We start from the raw sequence: 27,348 nt of genomic DNA, 5'->3' as shown, positions 1-27,348 counted from the left end.
AAAATAATAAATAAAAAGTAGTACAGGTGAGATTTGTAGGAGAGAGAAATAATAAACAATAATTCTTGTGTAAGGCGGGTGTACGTTAATTTTATTGTTAAACAGTCAGTTAGAGGGTAACTTTAACTATTTTTATGCTTTACTAGAAAACAGGCCATTTCCGACAGAAAAATTCCGTCGGAATCACCTGAATTCCGTCGGGAAACCCGTTTCCGACGAAATTTCCGTCGGAAAACCGTTTGTAGGAAAAACGACCTTTTCCGACGAAATTTCCGTCGGAACAATTTTTCCGACGAAATACAAATCCGCCGGAAAATTCCGTTGGAAACTGTTGCAATAAAAAATTACTGGATCAAAGAAGGAGGAGAGGAGGTCAAAGAAGAGGAGAGGAGAGAGAAAGAGAAGAGAGGCGGAGGAGAGGGGAGAGAAAAGAGAAATGAAAGGGGAGGGGTAGGGTAGGGTTCCGGTTTTTTAAGGGTATGATTTTTTTTTAAAAAAAGCCATAAATCCGTCGGAAAAGGCATTAAATTCCATCGGAAATTTGCGACGGAATTTAAGTCCATGGGAAACTAATTATTTTTTGACGGAGCTACGTATTTTCCGACGGAAAATCAAAATCCGTCGGAAACTTACGACGGAATTTAAATCCATCGGAATCACGTTTTTTCCGACGGATTTTCGTGTCCATCGGAACATATCTGTGGAAATCAGCCTATTTCTAGTAGTGATGGTAACTTTAACCCATTAAAGGGTAACTTTTAATTTGTCGTTGATTTAAATTTTATTTTAATGTGAAATTTCTTATAGATTTATGATTACATACTATAAAGGCTAATGTGATTATTCTAATACTCTCTTTGTCCCATGATACATGACACAGTCAACATTGCACACATGCCAATTAGGGGTGAACATGGTCTGGTTTGGTGCGATTTGGTCAATTTTTCAAACCAAACCATATTAGTATTGAAACCGAACCAAACCAAACCAAACCAAACCGTAATAATACGGTTTGGTGCGGTTTATGATGAGACGACATTTTCCATTAAAAATTGTCAAATAATACTTCATTAATTATAAAAAAGTTTAAACAATTAGGCCAAAAGGATTAAATTGTACTACAAAGTTGCAATAAAAATAACAATCAACTAATCAAGTGCTAACACATATAAAAATAAGACATAACAATCATAAATTTATAACACATTTGTCAAAATAAAAAATAAAAAATAAAATCATACTACATTATGAGAATCGTGAGCAGCGAGCCGACAGTATGGGTGGGAGTGCCAGGAGGCTAGTAGTTATGAGCAACACTAGAGCAGCCGAGCAGTAGTAGCGTAGCAGAAAGAGGCGAAGGGGTTTTTTTGGGATGAGAGGTGGGAGGCTGAGAGCAAATTATGACCTATTGAGTACTGACCGTATAGTCATATTTTGGTTTTTCATGTTTTTTTTTTTAAATTTTTTTTTCCATTTTTTTTTATAATATATAATTACTAATTTTTTTATTTAAAAATTATATAAATATTAAAATACAGTTTAATGGTTTACGGTTTGGTTAGGTTTATAATTTTTGAAAAACCAAACCAAACCAAATCGCTAAAATCCAGTTTGGTCCGGTTTGATTACGGTTTAGACCAAACTGTGAATAGCCCTAATGCTAATGCACTAGTTTGACTTTATTTTTGTATAATTAAATATCAATGAAAACTATTTTAAAAATTATATTATGAAACTATATATTAATACCTATCTAATAACATATTTTATGATAAAATTTGTTTTTATTTTGATAGTAAAAATTTATGGTCAAAGCTAATGCATGAATAATGAAAAAAGTCCAACGTCTCATATATTATGGGTCGGAGGGAGTACATTATAAGTTTTTTTTGTAAGTTAAAATTTATTACTCTGTATTAGAAAAGTAATAACTTTTGTAGTATAATGGTTAACTTTGAATACTTTGAAGATAAATTTAACCCGTTTTACAGTAAATTAACGTACACTCGCTTTTTTTGGAGAATTTGTAAATAATAAAATATTTATGCAAGTGGGGTTAGTGGAAAAGAGAATTAATAAAATAATACTGGATCTTTACCCAAATGAAAAGTGTTGCAACTATTATGAAACGGAGGTAAATGAAAAATGTTGCGATCATTACAAAACGGAAGGATTAGAAATTCCCATTTTAGTCACCAATCCTAATTCCCCACAAACTCAAAACTCCCGCCAATTCCTAACCCTCATCCCTCCTAAAATCCCAAACCCTTCTCTCTCCCTCCTTCTCACATAACAAAAATGGCGGAAGAAGAAGAAAACCCCTCACCAGAAACCCTAAAACCCTCATTTCCAACAGGAAGAGTGAAGAAAATCGTGAAATTCGACAAAGACATCACCAGAATCACCTCCGAAGCTCTCTTCCTCGTCTCCGGCGCAACCGAGCTATTCCTCCATTTCCTCGCCGAGAAATCCGCGGAAATCGCCGTCGAAAAGAAGCGTAAAAACATCAAGCTCGACTACCTCAGACTCGCCGTCAAGCGACACCATCCGACTCGCGATTTTCTGCTTGACTCACTTCCGTTGCCGTCTTCTCAGCCGTTGGATGATCCTCCTGCTGATCGGACGGTTAAGGGGAAGTCTGTTCTTCCGCCTAATACTCGTCGTATTGATAGCTTCTTCCTCAAGCCTCCTCAGAATGATGATTTGAGAAATGAAGGTGAAGGTCCTGTTGATGTTGATGATGATGATGAGGAGACCTAGGGTTTTGGTGTTAGATTGATGAAATGTTGGTGATTGTGTGTTTGTAGATGGTTGAGACTTTCAATTGAATTATGATATCGTTTTTATTGTGTTTTATTGAGTGAATTGCCAAAGTTTTTATCTTCTTATTGATCTTCATAGTCTGGAATTTGATCAAGGGTTTTACTGGAATAACTTCATCGGAATCGAATTGGGTAATTGTTACTTGTATGATCGCAATTTTGGAAAGGTGGAGTGATTGATCATAAGAGATTATAGAGGTATATTGTGATATGAATTGATGTTCTGTGGTATGATAGGCTAATTTGATATTTGGTATAACAATAGTGTTGGTTTTTACAGTAACTTGAAGAAATGAGTAATGCTAAATCTGTCTCCTGTTATGTACTCGACATTTATATAAGAATTATTAATATGGCCTTTTTGCTGGTGTGGTGACTGAATTTGTTTAGGACGAGAACTGAAAAATGATGTGAAATATTTATAAAATGCATATTGGTGTTATATTGTCGTAATTTTTTGTGAGTTAAATCACAGTGCCTCTGTTTATAAAGGTATATAACCTCTTGCATATGATTAAGCTGCGCGTTAAATTTCCTGTTTAAGTCTAAAGAGGGAAAAGAGAAATTAGTGGAGCAAAGCGCTTATATTTGCAAACATTGTGTCTATGCTACTCAGAATTTTTGGGTGGAATTTCATTGTTTGATTCATATAGTGACATGTTTGTAGGGTAAGATCTTGTTAATTTTCAGAGATTTAATTTAATTTTTGGAAATTTCATTGTTTCATACATATAGTGACATGTTTGTAGGGTAAGATTTTGTTAAATTTCATAGATGCATGTTAATTTTTGGGAATTTCATTGTTTGATACAATAGTGACATGTTTGTAGGGTAAGATTTTGTTAAGTTTCAGAGACATAAGTATATTTTTGGTATTATGTGGCTTGTCCAACTGTCACACTGTATCCAACTATCCATGGAATTAAGTACTTCAGTACAGTGTAGATTCTGTAGAACCTTAGTGACATAGCATGATAGCATGTTGTGTCGGCAGCATATTTGTAGTGAGATTATATATTTGTATTGTTTGGTTGGTTGATAAGAGATTAAGAGAAAGCTCTATATTACACACACTGGTCTAGTGAAACACTACATACATTACCTCTTGACTGAATGCAGGGCACTTTACAAAGTATATATGGGCAAGCAAGAGGGGGTGGGGTGGTGGGGATGCAGTCAGAATTTCCGACGTTATTTTTTCACAAAACTCTCAGATCTATGCTATATTACACACTTATGTATTTCCTGTAAGTGGTCTCAGATTTCAGGAGATAAGGGTCCGGAAAAGGTGGACACAACTGAAGCTGTTTCATCTCTTAGGTGAGACACATATTCAGATTGGGCATACATTTGCTGTCTTGGTGGTTTGATTCCTTCCTGCATGAATGATGTGCCCAGACTCCGTGGGTTGAAGCTGTTTGATCCTGCTTGTTGTGCACCCAATGATAGTCTCCTGTTTAAAGGACTGCCGTTCAAGTTCCTTTTTGTAGGGGATCCATTGCTGAAACTACCATTCAAATTTTTGTTTGGGATACGGCGAGCACTGGTGCCTGGTCTGGGGCTCAATGAGAGATTATTGTGTACATTTTCTACCTTTTTCTTTTCTAACTGAAAATTTCAAAGAAGTCTCCATGTTAATATCCAGGTGAGCATCAAATGTTGCTATTATATCTCTTCTATATCATACTACTTCCTGTACAGTTTAGTCAACTGATTGCATCATGATTCATGTGCTCTATTCCTCCCTCTTCTCTCTTTGTGTGTATGTGTGCATATATGTGGTTATTTGGGGAGTGGATATATTGTTGAAATAGTTAGTGCCTTGTATTTTAATCATAATCTATAGCCTTATAGCTCTATATTTATGATTTTGCATTTTGTGTTGATTTAAACTTACCCTTAATCTTTGCTTCTCTTCTTCCTTTTCCTGTCGCAATGCAATATATTCTTCCAACATAGCTAGAAGAGGTGCCTGAAACCACAACACAAAAGCCACAGCATGCTTGAAGTAAATAACTGAATAAAGCTTACTTTATTATATTGTATTAGTTTCTAGTCTCTGGATACTAATTTGAAGTACCTCCAAATAGTAAGGTGAACGAAAATTAATCATAAGTGAAGCTCTTACCTCATCATATAAAAACACTTTATTTCTTTCTGCTTCCCATTCTCTAGTCAATGAGATCAACATATCTATCAAAGCTGCAAATAAGTTTTTTTGTGTGAGAAGCTTGTGATCTGACAGACAATGTTTCAAAGCATAAGAAAATGTTTTAAACTAACATAAGTTGATTCTGGTTCACGACCAAAACCTATTAAAGAACTACCATAGTAATAATAAGTAAATAGTGAATCAGATTTGTTAATTGCATTAAATTGAATCTTTTGCTGCAGTTTTGGTGCAGTAAACTCCATTAACCATCATAATAGTCATTGTTATAAACTTTAGGGCATTATCCTGTTAAAGAGATCATGCAACTTGCTACTTAATGTTACCTGGGATCTTGATGACTGTAACTCTGGCTCGTTCAGCACGTTTTAGATTCTTGTGAGCACCTCTGCTGACAGAATATCGGTTTTCATCCTATAGGCAAAGCATCATAACAAACAGTTAAATCTAGGCTTAGGTGTTCATATTTCATAAATCCATTGGATTTGTTGAATTATATTAGCAATAGTTACCCTGTTATATTCTTCCAACCACCGTTCTTCATCACGTGCCAATATCCACTTATCTACCCGTTCCATTATAGCTTTCCTGCTTGAAGCCTCTTCTTGAGCTTTAGCAATCTGTTCATCCATGCTTTTGAGGAGATGGACAAGGTCAATTGTCCCTTTTATCCACAATCATCAAATTTGTGTTCAGTAATTCAGTAAACATTAGAAAATTTGGGTAGTATCAAGTTTGTGCCTTATTAGGATGGAAATTTGTGTGTCATCTCTTACCTGAGTCTACAAGGTGTGTAATGTTTTCCATTTCAGACGGCGAAGGAATTTCCATGTGTGATCTACTGCATATTTCTTGAAGCTCAAACTGTTTTCTGTGGAATAGCTCTTTCATCTTGCTTGCTTTTAGTTCATCTAGTCTCTTTACTTCAGTCTCAGCCTTGATACAGTAAGAGAGAGACGTAAAACAACCTTGTGAGCTATAGGAGAAATTTTACTTATTTTTTTCTTGAAGAATAAGCAATTTAATCATCGACTAACCTGTTGGATGATGCTGGTGGTGAGGGTTCCAGGTTTTGTTATTTTTTCAAATGGGACTACCAATAAGTTAACAACATGGAAAAAAGGTTGGCGCTCTTTTTCTGGTGTATCAATAAGCTTCCACATGTCTAACAACGCTTCACCTAAATGATGAAGCTGCATGACAAAGATGCTGCATTTGGTTATCACCAGAGAATTTGGTGGTATTATCTGAATAAATCAAGATAAATTAGCATGGTTTTTTTGCAGGAGGAAAACCAACCTCCTCAATGCGTTTCTGCTTTTCTTCTTCTAGAGACTTCACAGTATCCTCGAGTTTAGCCAAAATGTTGTCACTTATATTTTTGGCTATGCCACACAACTCGTTTAAGCTTGGATGAATCTTTGTAATAGTCATCGAGGAATCCGTTCCCAATAATGCAGCCAGATCATGGATTTGGTTTGTATATCTTTCCACCTTTTGGAGTCTGGTACTCTTTAAATTGAATGATGAAGAAATTAGAACTGAGTTGTTAGTACATTCTGGGTTTATCTATTGCATGCTATCTCCTCTGAGCCTATATGATAGGCCACATTTCTGATTTAAGCATCCCAAAAATTAAGTTAAGCTCTAAATTTTTTTCATTTTAGAAGAAATTTTCGAAATACTTACCTTTTATGATCTCAAATCAGATGTGGCCTATTATTTAGAGGTAGAGGGGTTTTATTTTATAATATCATATTTGTAATACCTTCTCGTTTTGGAGTTTTTTAAGCTCGGCTTGATATTCCTCAAGTCTCTTCAATGAAAGATCATTCTCATTGACCTTCATAATTGATGCAGAGTCATCATATTCTGAAAGACCTGATATCTCTGCTTTAATTTTTTGTATCTGCCCTTGAACTGCTTGGAACTGGTTCATCCTCTCTCTTTTTCTTTGCCGCATCTCACTTAAAGCTGGGGTGATTGAATCTATCTGTTGTCTTAGAGTTCCTGCCTTCTTCTCCGGCTGTTGTGAAATACAGTCAGCCATGTCATAAAAAATTAACAATTGAACCCTTAATCCCAAAGTTGAGGTTGGCCATTTCATCCAAGATTATAATTCTCTTTCTACAATCTACACGATTAGAGAACGCAGGAAAACATTTTTCCTATAATCCTGCTAGCTAAGCTCACCAGAAGATTTGTATTTTGGCCGGATGTGTCGTCTAATCACTTCTATAATCTCATTTATAGTAAAATTAAAAACACCATCAATTTTGGTATACTATTATGTTCTTCTGTTGCTTTTTTTTTACTAATATTCACTTCACTTGTGAGCCAGTCTGTTACAAGTTTACAACTTACAAGAATATCATTTAGTAAGCAATTGTAAGAATTCAGCTATTTCCAGTGAACAAAGAACCTTTAATTTGCCATTTAACATTCACAATAACTTACTATTTATTTGACTGTTTAATATCCTGCCCAGATGACAGCTTTCTTATCATTGCGTAAATTGTAATTAGTTGATCTGATTCTTTCATTTCAGTTTATATGGAGCTAATAACAGTCACAAAGACGGGTAAGGAAGAAATGAATATACCCTTTCAGGGAGAGAGCGTTCGCCAAGTGACAGAAGAAGCTGCGTAAACTCAGACTCAGATTCAGCCAGTTCCTGATGCAGTCGTGATCTCGCCATGTTAGCATAATCAACCTTCTTTCTGTAAACCCCCAGACACTCCTGCTCAATGTCAAGTAAGACCTTCTCCCTTTCGAATTCATCTTCTCCAACTTCATCCCATATCATCTGCTCCAATAAATAGATAACATTACATAACATAACATAACATACAGTTACTAGTCAGAGTAAGTAAAAGTGTAACTCAAGCCGACTTAACAGCAAAAGAAACTTGCCTGCAATTCTTGAAGTAGATATCCGCATGAATTTTCGAGTAAACCCGAACTACGAACTGGAATCGGAGTCTGAATCGACCCCATCAGAGTTACACAGCTAACACCAGGGAGTTTACCTTTTCTTTAGGCACTCAAAATAGATACAGAAAAAAGGTAGAAATTATGCTTCTTTGAAAAGATTGTGTGATTCTCTGATTGTAGTGTTTGAGATTTTTGCTTAAAAGAAAAGATTGAACAGAAGTAGGTGTAACTATAGCTTTGTGCTTAAGGTTAGTTCATAGTTTTATGTTCTTTTCTTCCTCTTCTTCTTTCCCTTTCTCTCTCCTATATTTTTTTTTAATCTTCCCTTTTTTACCTTCTAGGGAGGAGGTGTTGGGTGATCTTCCAGGTTGTCTCTTTCAGTTTATAATTAAATTTTTTGTACATTGAAATTTGGTATATATTATAAAGTTTTGTGTCTCTTTCCTTCAACAGCTTCCTTCTTTTTCATATTACATGATATTATAATTATTATTATATGTATGTTATTATGCTGGTTGCTATGCTTTTCTGCAGGTTGGAGTACTTAACTAAGCAATGAGCAACAACACATAAAAAAGAGGGATCTGCTTGAGGTACAAGCCTGACAAGTCATCAGTTCTGTCATCAAACTGCCCTTACTATGATTCTTACGTCGGCCTCATTATTAGGTAGTCTCCTCGTGAGGATGTTATACTTAATAATATGAATATGCGGTATGAAATTTTGGTTTATATAGTCGACCCTATTATTGTGATTAAGGCTTCGATGTAGTTGTACAATCCAGAGATGAAGAATATTGAATTATGGCAGCAGGTTATACCAGAAGAATTTGGTAAATAATGATTGGTATTTGGTTGATTATGATATTAAAGGGAAGGTCTAAATTCGTATTGCATTATTTAAGGGCTAATATAAGATTAGTGTGGATAAGGATCCTGCGTGGTGGGTGGGATCCATATATATAATTAATATTTTGGGATAAAAGCATATGATTTGAATTTTCTTAATTGGTGGGTCATAAATAATTATTGTGTTTTATTGTTGAGGGATATTTATAACTATATATTTTTTGTCATTTCATTATTTTTCTTCAAAAGAAACACAGTTACAATGAGGAAGGAAATATTATACGGAGTATTGTACATTTGTACCTGTTTGCCAATTGCCATTATTGTGGGCTGGTTACCACTTGTTAGTTCACATTTAAATAGAGAAGGGGGTTGAATAAGTTGGTCAATTCTTTGAATTTTAGGTGGGAGGCTTGAGTTTGATTCTCATTAAACCCACTTCGAGAGAATTATTCTTGTTCTCCGCTCTCAAAGTGGGTATTCTTCGTACCAAAACATGAAAATACAAAGAAATTCTCGCTCTAATTTTATTTCTTTTGTTTATTTTGTTATTATTATTTATTTTTGACTTTTTTTTTTTTTTTTTTTTGGGTCTTTTAAAAAGATGTTAGAAATGAATTGCAAAAGGCAATAATCAATGAAATGAAATTGTGGTTTAGACTTTAAGTTTAAATTGATCATTTTGCCATAATTGACTAGATTAATAATTTAATATTACTTCGTAATAGTTAATATGATTAACTTTCAAAGTACTGTTCAAATTCTTAGAACTAATATGAAAATTTTAAATTGAAAATTTTAAATTGAAAATTTGACATCATTGTATCAAACAATGTCGACTATATCTTAACAGCTCGTACTTGACAAAGATTTTATTGGCATTTTTTTAACAAGAAGATCGTCAACCATGGAAGACCTTACAAAGTTACAAGGCTACATCGTCATGCTGTCGAGATAGGGTGCAAATATAATGAGAAGATATATGAATGTCTTTGCAAATAACGATTTTTAATAACTTTTGCATTTAAATTAACCTTTTCTTCTTTATGTGTAAAATAAAACATAATCTCGGAATTACCCAGACATGTAAGATTAATACGCAATTCTCACCACGAGTAAATTGCTACTTGAGCTGCGATTTATCATCTACGTTACCATAATTGCTGATTGAATTAACAATTAATATGGAGTAAAGTATGAGAAAATACAAGTTTATCTTCATGATAAACAAAATAGTGTTTTTCTAGTGGCATCTCTATAAATAAGTCAACAACTTTTATCAATTGCGGGTCCTACAAATGTTGATTTATTTATTACGAAAATGTCATATTAACTGAAATATTTTGTTGATTTATTTACAAAAATGTCACTAGATAAACGATTTTTATTTAGGGAGGTCATCTAGGCTAAAATAAATAAATTGTTCTCTACTTTAGGCCAAAACCCCTACTTTATATTTGATGGAAAATCACTTCAATACCTTGGGTATTTAATCGCTACGAGAACACGACATACTTCATATTTGTTTTAGGCTATGGATAAATAAAAATGTTAAACAAATTTTAAAAAGTTAATAAACTGCTTGAAACTTGCTATTGACTTGACTTGAAACTTGCTATTGACTTGAAAAGTTGAATTGTTCTTAACAAAGTTGTGTCACTTGTATGATTTATTGATATTGAGTTAAAATGTTTATCACACTGTTAACATCTTTAATCATTTATAAGTAATTAAGTATAAATATCTGATATTATATAAATATGTAATGAGACGAACGTAAGAGAATTCTACATAATTAATTGAACATTTAAACATGGTAGAAAGTCGATATGATACCACTTAAAAATAGAGTAATTAGTAGGTAATTTGTAACAATAATCTCAACCCATCTACTCCACTTGATGAACAAAAACTATATTATTGTGTAATTTGATTTGATTAGCTAATGAAAGTGGGTTATGATAATCTTTCTTTTTCTGGAACCCCACGGCTCCCACCAAATTACTTTAATGCAAAACTAGTGCTATGATGATTAATACATGATAAGCCCATTCTACCTTATTATAGAAATAAATCAATAATAATAAATAATAATGTCATATTAGTCAGCTTTCAGTTATGATTAATGTATTTTAAAAAGAAGGTTATTGTACTTTAAGTAGCATATAATTGAAGGCAGTGTTTGGTACAATGATTAATTTATGCTAATTGCAAAGAGTGAATCATATATTTTGGAAGTGTCTACCTTGCTTGAGTAGAGGAAGGAATAATGTAGCCGTTACATTTTGCTGTTTTCTATGGAATCCTAAACTAAAGCATTAATGAGTTGTTCTGTTGTTGGTGCAAAAAGTTTTCTAGATTAGTTCGAATAAGGGTTAATAAGTTGGACGAGTAAGATGGAAATATAAATATTTTTTTTTTTTTCAACTCATGTTCAATTTATAATTATATTACGTTTAGATAAATAAAATTCGATGAATCTAAATAATACGAGTATGTAACAATGACAATATCTATTAAAATTTGTTTTTATTTTTTTTATTTTTAATTTACTGTTGCATTTGTTCTTTACTATAGAGTTAATTATTAATGATTGAAAGTGTATTATTATGTGAAGTAAAACTCATATTTAAGTTGAAGAGAACGATATCTTTATTGTTTAATGTAATATACTTATACACTGCATCCATCACATTTAGTTTAATTTTAATTTGATAATACGAGTAGTATTATCAAATTAAAGTACAATCTTAACATGAAAATTAATTTTAAACAAAAGGACCTTGATCACGTCTCTACGTTTTACAACCTCAATATCCTAAATACAATGTAATAGCATTTATATTTATCCTACAAGGATCCAAAGCCAAGCAAGTGAAGCAAAGTAAACTAGTAAGTGCACCACTCATTTTCTCAAGGAACAATGCTTTATTATTCTTGGTTTGAGGGTGTACTTATGAGTTTCAGTTAAATTTGAAAATTGAAACTATGAAGATTATCTTGATTATTAAAAAAACTTGTTAAAAGGAGTCAAGATCCATTTTTACAGGCAAACGAACTCATTGCACACACTTTTAGAACACATTATCCAAAAATTAAGGTTCATATGACATTCATCAAGTATTCTTAAATTCATACTCCTAAATTCTTGCAACAATGAAACAAAGAAAAATTATGAATACTAGTAGTGTATGCGTTTTACTTTTAAGAAAACTATTCATGCTCGCTTTCATTAAACTTAATGGAACGAATGAAGTAATTATTCAGTATCCTTTATAAAAAGAACAAAAGTGTAAGACACCGCTTGTTTTATGAACTGCATTTCAAATTCCATAGAAGCTGTGATGTATGCAAGATTGTAGGGTACTAAGTTGTTTTCTACTGTTTTGCAAAAATGTGCTAACTGCAAATATTTTCAAATTTGATCTGCTACTGTATTTAGAAATGATCAGTTCACCAGTACATGTTTCACTGGATTCCCTTGGAAGGGTTGTGCTGTTGTGTTTTGTAAGACAAGGTATGGCCTACTATGTGAGATGGTCGTGCCAAAAAACAAGTAAACAACACGAAAATTGCACCATCATTATAAGCTTAAAATCATCGATAATATCCTAGTACTTGATACATTGTCTGTAGAAGAAGTCGATTTCCTGAGATACAAAGAGCCACCCAAGCAGCAGAAAAGCCTAAACTCCACCTAATAGTCTAATCTATTTCACAAAGGAGGGTCAAGAAGCTATTAATAATAACGTGGACCTGTATTGTAAACTCGACCCCCAGGGGTCGGAACTCTAGTATCAGCTCCTTGGATTCTCCCACGTCCAAATGATTCATGACGCTCTCTGTATGAATCAAACTCTACCCTGCCACCAAACTGCCGATGAGGTTCACCAGGGGCCATATCTGGTGCTCCATATCCATGAGGACCATGATGACCCTGATTCATGTCAACGGGCCCACTGTTGTTCTGGTAAGGGGTCATGCCAGCAAGCTGGTATGTCTGTAAGCGTGCCTGGGACTCTCTTTGGAGAAGTTCTTCTCTCAGAGTGGCATACTTAGCTCGAAGTGAAGATAACTTTTCTTGATATTGATTATTGATCTCAATGATTTTCTGAAACATCCACAAATTCAGCAGTCCATGACATAAAGATAGCAATAATAGTAGAACAAACAAGCAAAATTTGCCAGATATTATATGAACTTTTTGAGTCTTTTTTTTTTTTTTTTTAATTCCAATAGTTCAATTAACAGACTTAGCGACTTACAGCATGCTCTGTTTGAACAAGAACAGTAATTCTCATTTGCAAAATAAGAAGAGTAAAGGACAGCAGACATCATCAAAGTGAATTCACTGGCATGGATAATATTTAAGTAGAGGTTTGAAAACTCTGATGATGATGTTTCCAAAGTACTATAGTATGGCGCAAAGCCGCAAAGGAATGGAAACTAAAAAAGGTGTACTTGGGGTACGCTAGAGGATTCTTAATCCCCGCCAAATTCCTTTGTCAGCTACTGAAGAAGTCATTAATACACCAATATACCAATGCAGAAGTATGCTACTTCATAGAGACATCAAATGAACTCCAGAGAATGCTAACACGAATTGCACAAGGACTATCAGAATTTAACGAAGAGCTTAGTGATCCCTGATGATATTGATGACCAGCTTACTATCTCCAGGCTAACTAATTTAAAAAAATTCTTGGTCATTATGCGGCATGATTTTTATAAAGGGGTCATACAACCGGACTATATCCAATCCCTCCAACGGGAATTGGACAAAACTTGTCCGGGTTTACTCTCGTCTAAGCTAAGCCACATGCTTACTCGAGAATACAACTATTGGTATAACTTTTATTAGAATAATATAGGAGGAAGTAGGTCCAACCATGATTGGTATGTTAATAAAGCAGATCACAAGTAAAACAAAACAATAATTGTCCAAAGTTGAGCAAATGAATTTTCAGGGCAGAGAATTTTGCACTTAGTAGGAGAGATAAGCAGAATGAAGACCAAAGATGAGCTTCCAGAAAATATGTTAGCATGTGAAGAATTCATGTTATGATAAGTGTATGCCCAATATTCTCTTAGGCGTTCTGAACTTCTGATAAAAGAGAAATAAAATACTCAGTTTCATTTTTGGAGAAAGGAAGATAGACAGAAGTTAAAAAAACATCTATTTGGACATAAATTTTTTTATTTTTTTTTTAAAAAAAACACAGTTGTAAGTTTGTGGTGGTCTCCATGATAACCAAAAAAGATTGACAACACACAGTGACGCAGACAACATCCAACAGACAATGACAGCAAGCAGTTAAATAAATTGACATATTTTCTCAGCATTTAGCATAGAAGCAGAGCTCCATATTTTCTGAGCACGTCCAATAATTATTTGGAAATTTTCCAAGACATCTTCAACCAAGTATTAAAAGGATACCAACAATAGGATTCCTGTGTATTATTCATATTCCATATTGATTTACCTGCTAGTGTACAGAAAGATTCAAAATAGCAACAGTAAACCTCACCTCTCTGTGTCTAGCTGTTTCTGCATCCTCTGCGTCACCCTGTTCTTTTGTAAATTTCATAATATCGCTATGGAACTTTTGGTCAAGCCTTTCCAAAGTCTGTGGAACTGGATTGTCTTCATACCCAACTTCCATATCTTGCTCCTGGGGGTGGACTCTTTGCTCTTGATTTGAGCCCATTTTTGTGTCTTGCATCTGATTAGGATAGAATGATCTGCCTGCATTCCCCCCTTGTCCTGGAAATGATAAGTATAATAAAGTATCAGATTTAAACAACTTGAACTTGAACCACAAAGGCAACTGATCATAATAAGGATGAACATTAGAGATACAACTAGCAAGGTCAATTAAGAGATATTAGAAGAGAAAGGGGAGGGAATAATTGGGGAACAGAAATATGAAAGGCAGTAAAGGGAATCTACTTGGCCAGCCAAGCATTAGTATTAACTTCTATCAATCACCTATTATAGAACACGGGTTTAATGCCTAATTCGGTACTCAATATGTGAAGGCAAATCAAGCAGGCCTGAAAATTTAATGAAGCTGTGTATGTTAAGAGATTTTTACTTAGGCAATAATTCTCTCCATTCTCAGTATCAACCTCCCAAACTTACCTAGAGATACAACTAGCGAGGTCAATTAAGAGATATTAGAAGAGAAAGGGGAGGGAATAATTGGGGAACAGAAATATGAAAGGCAGTAAAGTGGAATCTACTTGGCCAACCAAGCATTTGATATCGAGTATTAACTTCTATCAATCACCTATTATAAAACACGGGTTTAATGCCTAACTCGGTACTCAATATGTGAAGGCAAATCAAGCAGGCCAGAAAATTTAATGAAGCTGTGTATGTTAAGAGGTTTTTACTTAGGCAATAATTCTCTCCATTCTCAGTATCAACCTCCCAAACTTACTTAGCAAGAAAGTAAAATAGTAGGATACTTGATTTTTGCAACTTCGTTACACAGAAAACACTACATAAAAAAATTAACAAGCTTCCATTTATATGTTTTCCTTTCCTAAGCACCTGGCAAATACCATATTCAATTGAGTACTTGACGTCTTAACCTACCTTTTAACTAAATTCATGTTATTGAGGACTGTCAGTAACTTAGTCATGCAACAAGATTAGTCAAGAAAGAGCCTACAAACAACCTCAATGTACAATTACCAAACAACTGGAAATTGTATCAGATACAGGAATTCACAGCTTTGTGCAGTCTTTCAATTCCTCAAAAATGGCTGATACAATCGCAAGGAAGCAGTGGCAGCTAGAAAGGCTACTTGAAGTACAACTTGTTTTCTAATACTTATAACTATCTTCAACAATAATTCCAGACACCCATCACTCTAGCTGTCTAGCATGAGCTCAGTGGATTAATTCTGAGTTTCTGACAAGTTTCCTAAACAGATTACAAGGCTGGGGAGTATATATGTAACTATGTAAGTAATTAAGTATGGTGGTAAGGTGGTTGATATGATATTAGTGTTAAGAAAATAATGCAAATTTTCTATTTAATCAAATTTGAGGAGAAATAAATTACATAAACAAAATGTCTATTTATACCAAAGTGCAAAAAACACAACCCCTCTTTTCTCTGAGTTATTTTTCTTCTCTCAGATTTTCTCTTGAAATTATTACATACAAATGAAGGAAATGCTCAATTTATAGTTTTCCTAAAACAACCTAAGCCATTTAAAATTTAGCCTGCAATATTATTTATTACCATTAGTTATTTTTCCCTATATTTGGAAACACCTTTAATTTTCAATGGTAATGCATGGTTATTTAATAACCATTTATTTTTTTTCTTTATGTTTCTTAATTATCTGCCAACAATCTCCCACTTGAAGACTGATTTCAATCTGTCTTCACACCAAGGAGTAGAACCTCAACTAGTCTTCTGTCATTTTAAGACCAATTGATGTTGAGCACAATTTCAACTTGTCAATCGTCACTGTTTTCGTTAACATGGCCAAGAATCTTTTTAAGAGTTAACACTTCATCTTCTAGAAGAGACATGATAAAGTGATAACGAATACCGATGTGCTTTGTTCTTGAGTGAAATGCCGAATTCTTTGCTAAATGTATAGCACTCTGACTATCGCTATACAAAATATTATTCACTTGTTTGAACCCCAGCTCATCTCCTTGAAGCCATATCATCTCTTTACTAGCTTCGGTCACTGCCACATACTCAGCTTCTGTAGTGGATAAAGCAACAATCTTTTGTAGTTGGGACATCCAACTACGGCTGTATTTTCAATTGTAAATACATAACCCGTTGTGCTCTTTCTATTATCGACTTCACCGCCAAAGTCTGCATCAACGTAACCTTGTATTTTCAATTCACCTTTACCAAAGTACAAACACTTATTAATTGTACCTCGTAAATACCTCTAAATCCATTTAACAGCTTCCCAATGGACTTTTCCTGGATTGGACATAAACCTGCTTACAACTCCCACTGCATGTCCAATATCTGGTCTTGTACAAACCATTGCATACATCAAACTTCCAATAGCCGAGGCATAAGGAACCTTGGCCATATATTCTTTATCTTCATCTGTCTGAGGGGACTGATCCTTTGATAGACGAAAATGACTCGCCAACGGTGTACTAACAGGCTTAGCATCACCCATATTAAATCTCTGAAGAACACGTTTGATGTACTCTGATTGTGATAACTGCAAAGTGCCTCTCTGCTTATCTCTTGTGATTTGCATTCCTAAAATCTTCTTTGCTGGACCCAAGTCCTTCATGTCAAATTCCTTTGACAATTGATGCTTCAACTTTATAATATCATTCATATCAGAACCTGCTATTAACATATCATCAACATAAAGTAATAGGATGATATAACTGGATTGATATCTCTTGAAGTAGCAACAGTGGTCAGCGTTGCACTTCTGGAAATCTTCCTTGTGCATGAAGTTATCAAACTTTCTGTACCATTGTCTTGGGGCTTGTTTTAGCCCGTATAAACTTTTCTTAAGTTTGCATACCATCTGCTCTTTCCCACTTTTTATAAAACCTTCTGGTGCATGTATATTTCTTCATCAAGATCTCCATGAAGAAATGCAGTCTTCACATCTAACTGCTCGAGATAAAGATCTTCAATTGCAACAATACTCAACACTGTTCTAATGGTATTGAGTTTCACAACAGGAGCGAATATCTCATTATAATCAACTCCTTCTTTCTGTTGAAAACCTTTGACAACTAGTCGAGCCTTATACCTCTTGGAATCATCGTGCTCCTTTTTTGCTCGATATATCCATTTGTTATGAAGGGCCTTCTTACCTATGGGTAACTCAGTTAGTTCCCATGTCTGGTTTGAAATTAGGGATTGCATTTCATCTTTCATTGCAAGCCCCCACTTGCTAGCATCTCTGGTCTGGGATGCTTCATAATAATCTTCTGGTTCCCCATCATCAGTTAATAACAAATAATTTATATATTTTCTATTAGGCACATGTGGTCGAGTACTCCTTCTTAGTGTAGGAGTTGGACAAGAAGGTTGTTGTATGTCATTTGATTGCGATGTACTGCCCTGTACAGTCTGTTCTTCTTGTTGCGGAGTACTTATGATAGTTTACTCTTGCATCGTACTGTCTGGGACATAATCTTCATCAATGAATGTAGATTCTTTTTGATTTGTTTCATAACTCTCAATTTTATGCCTATCTTTGTACATGACTCTCTCATTGAAAATTACATCTCTTAAACGAATGATCTTTTTGCTTTCATCATCCCAAATGCGGTATCCGAACTCATCTTCGCCATAACCGATAAAAGTGCAAACTTTGATTTAGGATCAAGCTTATTTCTGCCTTGATCACTAATGTGCACATAAGCTACACAACCAAATACCTTTAAGTGCGACAATTTGATCTCTTTGCCGCTCCATACCTCCTCTGGTAATTTGTACTCCAATGGGGTTGATGGTCCTCGATTGATCAAGTAAGTAAGCTGTTGTATTGACTGCTTCTGCCCAGAATTGTTTTGGTAGACCTGACTGTATACGAATGCTTCTGGCTCTTTCTGTCAATGTTCGGTTCATCCGCTCAGCTGAGGCGTACCTGGCACAGTTCTTTCCATCTTAATACCATGCTCGTAGCAAAACTTCTTGAATTTGGTGTCCTCATATTCTCCGCCATTGTCGGACCTGAATCTTTTGATCTTCAGACCTGTTTCATTTTCAACCCTAGCTTTCCATATCCTGAAAACTTCAAACACTTCGGACTTGTATTTTAGAAAGTAAACCCATACTTTCCTAGAGTGATCATCAATAAAAGTCACAAAGTACTGTTTTCCACCTATAGACTGGGTGGTTGTTGGTCCCCACACATCAGAATGAACAAGCTCCAATTTTTCTTTCATTGGAGTTCTTCCATATGTCTGAAAGCTTACCCTCTTCTGCTTTCCAAGTATGCATTCTTCACACATGTCTAAATTCACAGATTTTAGACTAGGGAGTTTTCCAATTGAATGCATGATTTTCATTCCTTTCTCACTCATGTGACCAAGTCTTTGGTGCCATAACTTGGAATTTTCATTCTCTGTTGCAACTGCAATCGAATAACACGCTCCAGCTGTCAAATAGAGAGTACCATTCTTTTTACCATGAGCAACTATCATTGCTCCCTTTGAAATCTTCCAATTATCACCTTGAAAGATTATAGTGTAACCTTCACGAGCCAACTGCCCAATTGAGATCAAGTTCTTTCTTAGGTCGGGAACATGTTTGACATCCTTCAGCTCCCAAGCTGACCCATTTAACTTAATTTTGACATTACCTTGACCAACAATATCACAAGGTTGGTCATCACCAAGGTATACCTATCCAAGGTTTCTATGGACATACTTCTCAAAAAAGTTTTTATTAGAAGTAGCATGGAACGATGCTCCAGAGTCTAATACCCAAGACTCTTCTTTGCTCTCCAATGAGCATATCAACGCATCATCACCTTCTCCGGTAGAAGTGACATTTGCCTCTGCCTTCACTTCTTTGCCTTTTGGTGTTCCCTTGCACTGATTTTTATAGTGCCCAATCTTTCCACAATTCCAACACTCCACAGTCTTTGAGTTTTGGAAATTATTTGGATTCCTGGATTTTGACCTCCTATCTCTGGATTGTCCTCGATAGTTTGATCTTCCGCGTTCATTCCTTCTGATTAAATTTCTTCCTCTTGACTCTGTATGCAATACTGAAGAGGATGAAGATTCACCTGATTCTCTTCGTCGAATCTCCTCACTAAGAACCAGATCACGAACGTCATCAAACTTCAACTTGTTATTTCCCGATGAGCTACTCACAGCTGTGACTGTAGCATTCCAACTATCTGGCAGGGAAGATAAAAGTATTAACGCTAATACTTCATCATCAAATTTGATTTCAACAGAACTCAATTGGGTTGTGACAGAATTGAGTTCATTAAGGTGTTGAGCTACCGATCCACCTTCCGACATCCTCAAACTAAACAACCGCCTCATCAAATGAACTTTATTGGAGGCTGATGGCTTCTCATACATATTAGAGAGAGCTTTCATGAGACCTGCCGTTGTGGTTTCCTTCGCAATGTTAAACGCCACATTGCGTGATAACGTCAATCGAATAACTCCGAGTGCTTGTCTATCTAAAAGCTTCCATTCTGCTTCTTGCATGCCATCTGGCGCTTTTTCTCTTCCAGAGGTTGATAGAGTTTTTTCTGGTATAAATAATCTTCAATCTGCATTTTCCAAAATCCGAAATCTTTACCATCGAATTTTTCAAGTTTAACTTCTCCTTTGTCTGCAGCCATTTCTCCCACTCAAATTTGACTTTTTCTTTTAGGATCGTTTTTATTTTTATCGTAATGTGGACTAATTGTCAACCAAGCTCTTGATACCAATTGTTAAGAAAATAATGCAAATTTTCTATTTAATCAAATTTGAGGGAGAAATAAATTACATAAACAAAATGTCTATTTATACCAAAGTGCAAAAAACACAACCCCTCTTTTCTCTGAGTTATTTTTCTTCTCTCAGATTTTCTCTTGAAATTATTACATACAAATGAAGGAAATGCTCAATTTATAGTTTTCCTAAAACAACCTAAGCCATTTAAAATTTAGCCTGCAATATTTATTACCATTAGTTATTTTTCCCTATATTTGGAAACACCTTTAATTTTCAATGGTAATGCATGGTTATTTAATAACCATTTATTTTTTTTCTTTATGTTTCTTAATTATCTGCCAACAATTAGTACATCCTGTGAGCAAGTGGATATCATGTTTGGAATGCCTAATGGCAAGTCCAATGTTGTTTCAATTGTCTTGTAGATGGGAACAAAATAGCATTGTGCACTAAGCTTTATGCATTTGCAAAATACAACATGATCACGTTTAAAGAGTATTGAACCCAAGACAATTTTTGTTTGGAGCAGGGCCCATGTTCAGCAGGTACACAATTTGGTATGAGGGGTATAGATATTAGATAGTAAGAAAGCTAAGAATATAGGTAACGACACAAGAAATTAATCATACACAACATGAACATAATGACATAAGAAATTAATCATACACAACATGAACATAATAGAATGTGGTGACCCCAGATAATCACAAAGTAAAGAGGGAATAATAATTATGGGCAAAATTTTTGAGACACCTTTGGAGAGCTCTTACCAAATAGACTTCAAAACAGGGAATTTTTTTTAATTTGGATCCACTGTCTAAATTGCCAAAATGAACAAAATGGACCCAAAAAACCATGGGAAGCATAGTATAAAAATGCGGCCGCTACGTCATGATTCGGCCGGTATGTACCGGATTTGAAACCTACCGATCTCCTATTGGGTCAAGGATACTTCCATTAGATTACTATTTGAACTTTACACTAGTGTCAAGAGGATCTCCTATGCATGACTTATACCATATTACCAGAATCAATTTATATTAGGCGTTAATTACAATCCTGAGGTTACTTGAGCAAACAATACTTCATCCAATTTTCGCTGTAATCTTTCATTGCTCCCCAAATGAAGTCTCAAGAACGTTAATTATATAACTTTGATATGAGCTAAATTTATGCTAGTGAGCGAGACTTCTGCTCATTGTTGTCATTTCCGTATAACAATATGACAAGTCTAGATCGAAGCCAATTCCTGCAGACTCATGGGGTGATATGACTATACGAGTCTGATACTAATCATCTATGTCAAAGGAATCACAGTGCGAAGTTGCTAGGAAGTCTAGAAAATTATCACACAATGTTTTCCAAGGGTTTGAAGCTAGTCCTCTCAACACAACTAGCCTTATCTAGGGCAATCAATCCTGAATCCCGCTGAAAATTATGCCAGCCAACAATAATTTCAACTCATTTATGTAGAGATTCTAGCAGTCGAAGGATGTCAATGGCATGAACTACAGCTTCACTCAACCAACCAAACAGCTTCCTGACAACTTTCCACTTTCCACCACTCTCCAAAATCACTATCTTGAGCACAAATTAAAGACTTTGTAGTTAGTCCAAGTATTATTGGCTGGTCAAATATTCATTTATCTCCTTTACCCATGAGCAAACTCCATACTAGTCTCATATGTGTGAAGTGTTCAAAATTGGCCTAATGAATAGCGATTCATACTGGTGTCACATGGGAGTCCGCATTTAAATTTTCTGGATGAAGTCACACAAGGTGACAATTCACCCAATGATGAATTGTCAATCTTGCAAATCCAAGATTATTGAAAGGGTGATATTACCAATATCTCATCATCAATGAAAATACATACTGTATAATCATCTTATCTCAAAATTATGTATTCCTAGCTTTTTAGAGACAGAATAGGAGGTCCATGCTTAACATTTTTAAGATCCAAAATGATTGTAAGTAAGAAGTCTTATGCAAGCCAAATATTTTAAAAAAAAAAAAATTTAAAAAAAAAAGAGAAAAAAAAAAAAAACAGCTGAAGGTTGTTACATTTACAGATGTCTAATTGAAAAGAAAACTCATAACACAAATCAGAATTTGGTACTGGAAAATAGAAAGATTTACATATTATGTGGATATAAAAAAATGGAGAGAAAGGGAGGGAAGGAAAAAGAAGGGGAGCAAATCCCTTTGTTTGGATAAAGAGTTGTAGGAAGGAAGGGTAGGGGGAGGGAGGGATCCACTATTCCACTTTCCCTCCCTCTCAAACTAACATTATCTCTCCAAAAATGGAGAGATTTGGAGGGATACGGAGCTCCATCTCCTCCCTCCCTTTTCTCCTTTTTCCATCCCCTTCCTTTATCTTCTAAGTTGCTATGAAAACATATGCAAGCAAGGGAAGGAAGAGAAAGGGAGGGTACAGGTGAGCACCATTTTCCCTCCAAATCTATACAATTTTGGAGGGATTATGCTTATTAAGGAGAGAAAATGGATCATTTCCTCTCCCTCCCCTTCCTTCCCCAAATCCTTTACCCAAACAAAAGAAATTGTTCTACTCCCTTTTTCTTCTCTTCTTTTCCTTCCATTTCCTTCTATCCAAACAAAGTGTTAACCGTACTCATAAAAACTGAAACTTGCAATAAATTAGACGAAAAGAGAACTCACCATCACTGTAGAGTTGAGGCGACATTTGCTGGGCATCTCTTTCCCATCGCCATTGACCTTCTGCTTTCTTTGAAGTATATTGATGCTCATCCTCAGGTGGAAATGAATCAGGTCTCCCAGAATAATTGTTTACCATTGAATTTTGATGCATCCTCTGAGGAGACAAGTTATGCATTTGCAATGAACATCAAGGAGCGAGAGATACAAGAATTTTGAAATTGAAAATATGTTGGAAATTTATAATGATACGGAGTAACACAAAATATTGTCCAATATCTTAAATTATATAGCTTAAACATGTGTAAAGACGGAAGTGTTTTAATACTAAATCTTCTTCAACCTATAATTACATATTTACAAAGATTGGGTTGTTTGTCCTTGGCTTTGGTTTCTTTAGTTTAGGTGTATCATTCATCATTTCCTAGAACATTTATTCGTAAGTTTAATAACATTCATAAAGTGATCATGAAAAGAAAAACACCTCTTCGAGCACAGAAGCACAAGAATACACTCTTTATAAATCGACGATGTAAATCTAGCACACAACCTGCCATACCAACATTCATAAGTTCTTAACTAACTCCAATTTCACACTTATACACAATTGCAATAATAAACCCCACGATGTTCACAAATTCACACTGGCACATCAACATTTTTAAAATCAGCACCATCAACCAATTTAATCAACAACCATTTCACTCCTGAGCTAACCAAGTCATCAATTCATCTAATTCGCTTAAAATTCACCCAAAAATCACAACCCACTAGCAATTTTAGGTTACTGATTACTGCAAAATATCAAACCAAATAAAATTCATCAAACAGATTCAAAGTTCAAAAATGACAAAACCCAACTCAAAAATTGAACAAATTAATCTAATAATCAACAACCTTATTCACCCGACCCTTAATTCCTCAATAATTTCAGAGCTCAAACTCACTATACAAACCAAGATATTAACAAAATTCAGAAACTTTTGGGAAAGAAAAATGAAATTTTGCAAGAAAGAGAAGATACCCAACAGAAAAAATGGCGCTATAATTTGTGTTGCTGTTGCTGAATTCGTCGTCCACCCTCTGAGTTGTTAGCTCTGAAATTACTGCAGCTTGCGATTACGATTATCTCCCATTACAAAAAGTTTTATGAGACCCAATTGATTTTCTCAAGTTAGTTCGATAATCTGGTAATTTCTCGTTCTCGTAATTCTTAATTTTTAATACAGTTGTTTTATTTTTATCAATAAGTCTTGTGCGACGAATTTCATTAATTTTATTGTAAAGCGGTTAATTAAAAAGAATTTTAATAATTTTATAATAATTTTAAGCCAAGTAATTTTTAATTTTTATAAGTTTGATTGTATTTTAATATGTAATCATATCATATCGTATTATATTATATCACTAATAAACAAAGTCGGTCTCGCAGCCAGACCACGAGACAACAACACTTGGCATTTTACTTTTTCGCCAAGTGTCGCGCCACGTAGGAGATAAATAGGTATTATTGTGACACATATGATGCTAAGTAAGCGATTTCTGGATAAATTTTTTAAGATAAAATTGTTGCATAGAGTTTTATTATCGATAAAATTCTAATATTTCATATATAAAAAATTAATCATAACTTTTAATAAATATCCTATAACTCAATTCTATTTTCATCATCAAATTTGTTTTAAAAAGTTCCCTAAAATAAGATCCATTTATGATATATTTAATCACATACTTTTATACGTAGCTGGTCAAACCCTGTCACCAACTATTACTTAGTCAGTGTTAGAGGTTACTCGGTTAATATTACAGGGGTTACTCGATCAGTTTTATAGGGGTTACTTTATCCGGCCAAATGGTGTAGTTAGCCGCATACAAAATGTATTGTTATTTAATTTATTTTAAAAAATATTAGAGAATATGTAAAATAAGTTTTAATCAGTAAAATAATTTTAGTTTGGTAAAAATGCTTTTAGTTCAGTGAAAATAATTTAAGTTCAATACAAATAATTTCAAGTCAATAATAACATAAATATCTATTTACAAACAAAACTATACAAAGTACACTCCATATAATATCGTATGTTTAAATATCCTACATTATTGGAACGAATTATTTGACCGTATTTAACATTTAAGTGAAAATGTTATCTTAAAATTTTATCAACCATTTGGGAATCGCTCGGGCACAACACTAGTCACTAATAAATTAAGCCGGTCTCGCAGCCAGGCCACGAGACAACGACACTTGACATTCCAATTATTCGCCAAGTGTCGAGCCACGTAGGCGAAAATTAGGTATTATTGTGACACATATGATGCTAAGTAAGCGAATTTTTGATAGACTTTTTAAGAAAAAATTGTTGTATAGAGTTTTATTATCGATATACTTATAATATTTCATATATACAAAATTAATCATAACTTTTAATAAAAACCCAATAACTCAGTTCTATTTCCATCATAAAATTTGTTTTAAAAAGTTCTTTAAAATAAGATCCATTTATAATATATTTAAAATAATAGAGTATTAGTAAAAATAAGTTTTAATCGGTAAAAATACTTTCAGTTTAATAAAAATAATTTAAGTATGATATCGCATGTCTAAATATCCTGCATCATCAAAACTAATTATAACATTCAAGCCAAAAGGTTTATCCTAAAATTCAATAAATTAAACAACCTGGGCATCGCCCGGGGCACAGACTAATCACTAATATATAAAGCCGGTCTCGCAGCCAGGTCACGAGACAGCGACACTTGGCATCCCAATTATTCGCCAAGTGTCGCACCACGTAGGCGAAAATTATGTATTATTGTGACACATATGATGCTAAGTATGGATAGATTTTTTAAGATAAAGTTGTTGTATAGAGTTTTATTGTCGATATACTTCTAATATTTCATATATACAAAATTAATTATAACTTCTAATAAATACCCCATAACTCGATTATATTTCCATCTTAAAGTTCGTTTTAAAAATTTCTTTTAAATAAGATCCATTTATAATATGTTTAGTTTTATTATTAGTAAAAATAATTTTAGTTAGGTAGTAATACTTTTAGTTTAGTAAAAATAATTTAATTTCAATAAATAAAAATAATTTCAAGTTAATAATAACATAAATATCTATTTACAAACAAAACTACAAGTACACTATTATATAAATAAGCGATATGATATAGTATGTCTAAATATTCTGCATCATCCAAAGTGATTATATGATCATAATTAACATTCAAGCAAAAAGGTTTATCATAAAATTTTATCAACAATTTAGTCATCACCCGGGCACAAAGCTATAACTAATATATAAAGCGGAAATTTTAGCCTTGCCACGAGACAACACTTGACATTTCAACTTTTCGGCAAGTGTCGAGCCACATAGGCGCCATATAAGGATAATTATTTTGACACATACGACTTATTTGAATATATTTTTTAATAAAAAAAATGGATAGATTTTGTACGATAAAAAAGTTAGTTTACAGTTTTAATTTCAATAAAATTTGGATAGAATTAGGATAAAATTATTGGTTTAAGGTTTTATTTTCGATAAAATATCAATATTATAAATTAAATTATAATTCTATTCAAATTAATAAATAGATTATAACTCTCTATGATTATCCTAAAAAATTATTTTTTTTATCATAATATTTGTGATAAAGAATACTTCAAAATTTCCTTTTAAAAAAAAAGAATACTTCAAAATAAATCTATTTATGATATATTTTGTTAATTGACATAAAAAATAAGTTAGTCATTAATAAATTTATTAAGTTGTACTATTAATCAAAGTCACGCGATGTAACAAAACTTAAGCGGTTCGATTAGCAAGCAGGGGACGAGATATGGCATTCCAACTTTTCGTAAGTGTGGTGCACGTAGGTAACAAATAACCATTATTGACACATATGATTTATTTGGATAGATAAAAAGTTTATATTAATGATATGTTTTAAAATTTATCATATAGATAAAAAAAAATCTCTTAAAATTTAATAAACAATCCGGGCATTGCACGGGGCACGAAACTAGTCACTAACAAATAAAGTTGGTCTCGCAACCAAACCACGAGACATCGACACTTGACATTCCAAATTTTCGCCAAGTGTCGCGCCATGTAGGCGACAAATAGGTATTATTGTGACACATATGATGGTAAGTAAGTGAGTTTGGATAGATTTTTAAAGATAAAAAAGTTGTATAGAGTTTTACTATCGATATACTTCTAATATTTCATATAAACAAAATTAATCATAACTTTTAATAAATATCTTATAATTCGGTACTATTTCCATCATAAAATTAATTTTTAAAATTTCTTTAAAATAAGATCCATTTATAGTATATTTAAGTTATTTAATTTTTATTTTGGTAAAAATACTTTTAGTTCGGTAAAAATAATTTCAGTTCAATAAAATATATTTCAATTCAGTATGTCTAAATATACTGCATTATCA

General features: G+C 33.8%; 3 protein-coding genes across 5 annotated transcripts; 1 reads left to right on the top strand and 2 right to left on the bottom strand.

The window, feature by feature from the left end:
- Positions 1-1,958: 1,958 nt before the first annotated feature.
- LOC110710932 (nuclear transcription factor Y subunit C-5-like) lies at positions 1,959-2,856 on the top strand. The gene has a single exon (XM_021889271.1). The coding sequence runs from the start codon at positions 2,299-2,301 to the stop codon at positions 2,758-2,760; it is 462 nt and encodes a 153-aa protein (XP_021744963.1). The 5' UTR covers positions 1,959-2,298; the 3' UTR covers positions 2,761-2,856.
- Positions 2,857-3,857: 1,001 nt separating this feature from the next.
- On the bottom strand, positions 3,858-8,726 carry LOC110710922 (65-kDa microtubule-associated protein 8-like). Its single transcript, XM_021889261.1, has 11 exons — positions 7,906-8,726; positions 7,595-7,798; positions 6,761-7,018; positions 6,292-6,504; positions 6,030-6,185; positions 5,769-5,928; positions 5,505-5,656; positions 5,319-5,406; positions 4,951-5,024; positions 4,720-4,794; positions 3,858-4,430 (listed from the first exon to the last, which is right to left on the bottom strand). Exons 1-11 carry the CDS (start codon positions 7,987-7,989, stop codon positions 4,080-4,082), a joined length of 1,815 nt encoding a protein of 604 aa, XP_021744953.1. The 5' UTR covers positions 7,990-8,726; the 3' UTR covers positions 3,858-4,079.
- A 3,611-nt stretch (positions 8,727-12,337) lies between these two features.
- On the bottom strand, positions 12,338-24,108 carry LOC110710902. Of its 3 annotated transcripts, XM_021889256.1 has the most exons (5): positions 23,907-24,108; positions 23,367-23,432; positions 22,886-23,039; positions 14,303-14,538; positions 12,338-12,885 (listed from the first exon to the last, which is right to left on the bottom strand). In XM_021889256.1, the coding sequence occupies exons 3-5, from the start codon at positions 23,034-23,036 to the stop codon at positions 12,514-12,516; spliced, it is 759 nt and encodes a 252-aa protein (XP_021744948.1). In that variant the 5' UTR covers positions 23,037-23,039; positions 23,367-23,432; positions 23,907-24,108; the 3' UTR covers positions 12,338-12,513. The 3 variants fall into 3 exon arrangements, with proteins under 3 accessions (XP_021744948.1, XP_021744940.1, XP_021744945.1); XM_021889248.1 differs by lacking the exon at positions 23,367-23,432; XM_021889253.1 differs by lacking the exon at positions 23,367-23,432 and having other exon boundaries at positions 23,912-24,108.
- Positions 24,109-27,348: the final 3,240 nt, after the last annotated feature.

Source organism: Chenopodium quinoa, unplaced genomic scaffold (genome assembly GCF_001683475.1).
Source record: "Chenopodium quinoa cultivar QQ74 unplaced genomic scaffold, ASM168347v1, whole genome shotgun sequence".
Lineage (NCBI taxonomy): Eukaryota > Viridiplantae > Streptophyta > Magnoliopsida > Caryophyllales > Amaranthaceae > Chenopodium > Chenopodium quinoa.
The sequence above is the reverse complement of the archived record's forward strand: the minus strand, read 5'-3'. Positions and strand labels throughout refer to the sequence as shown.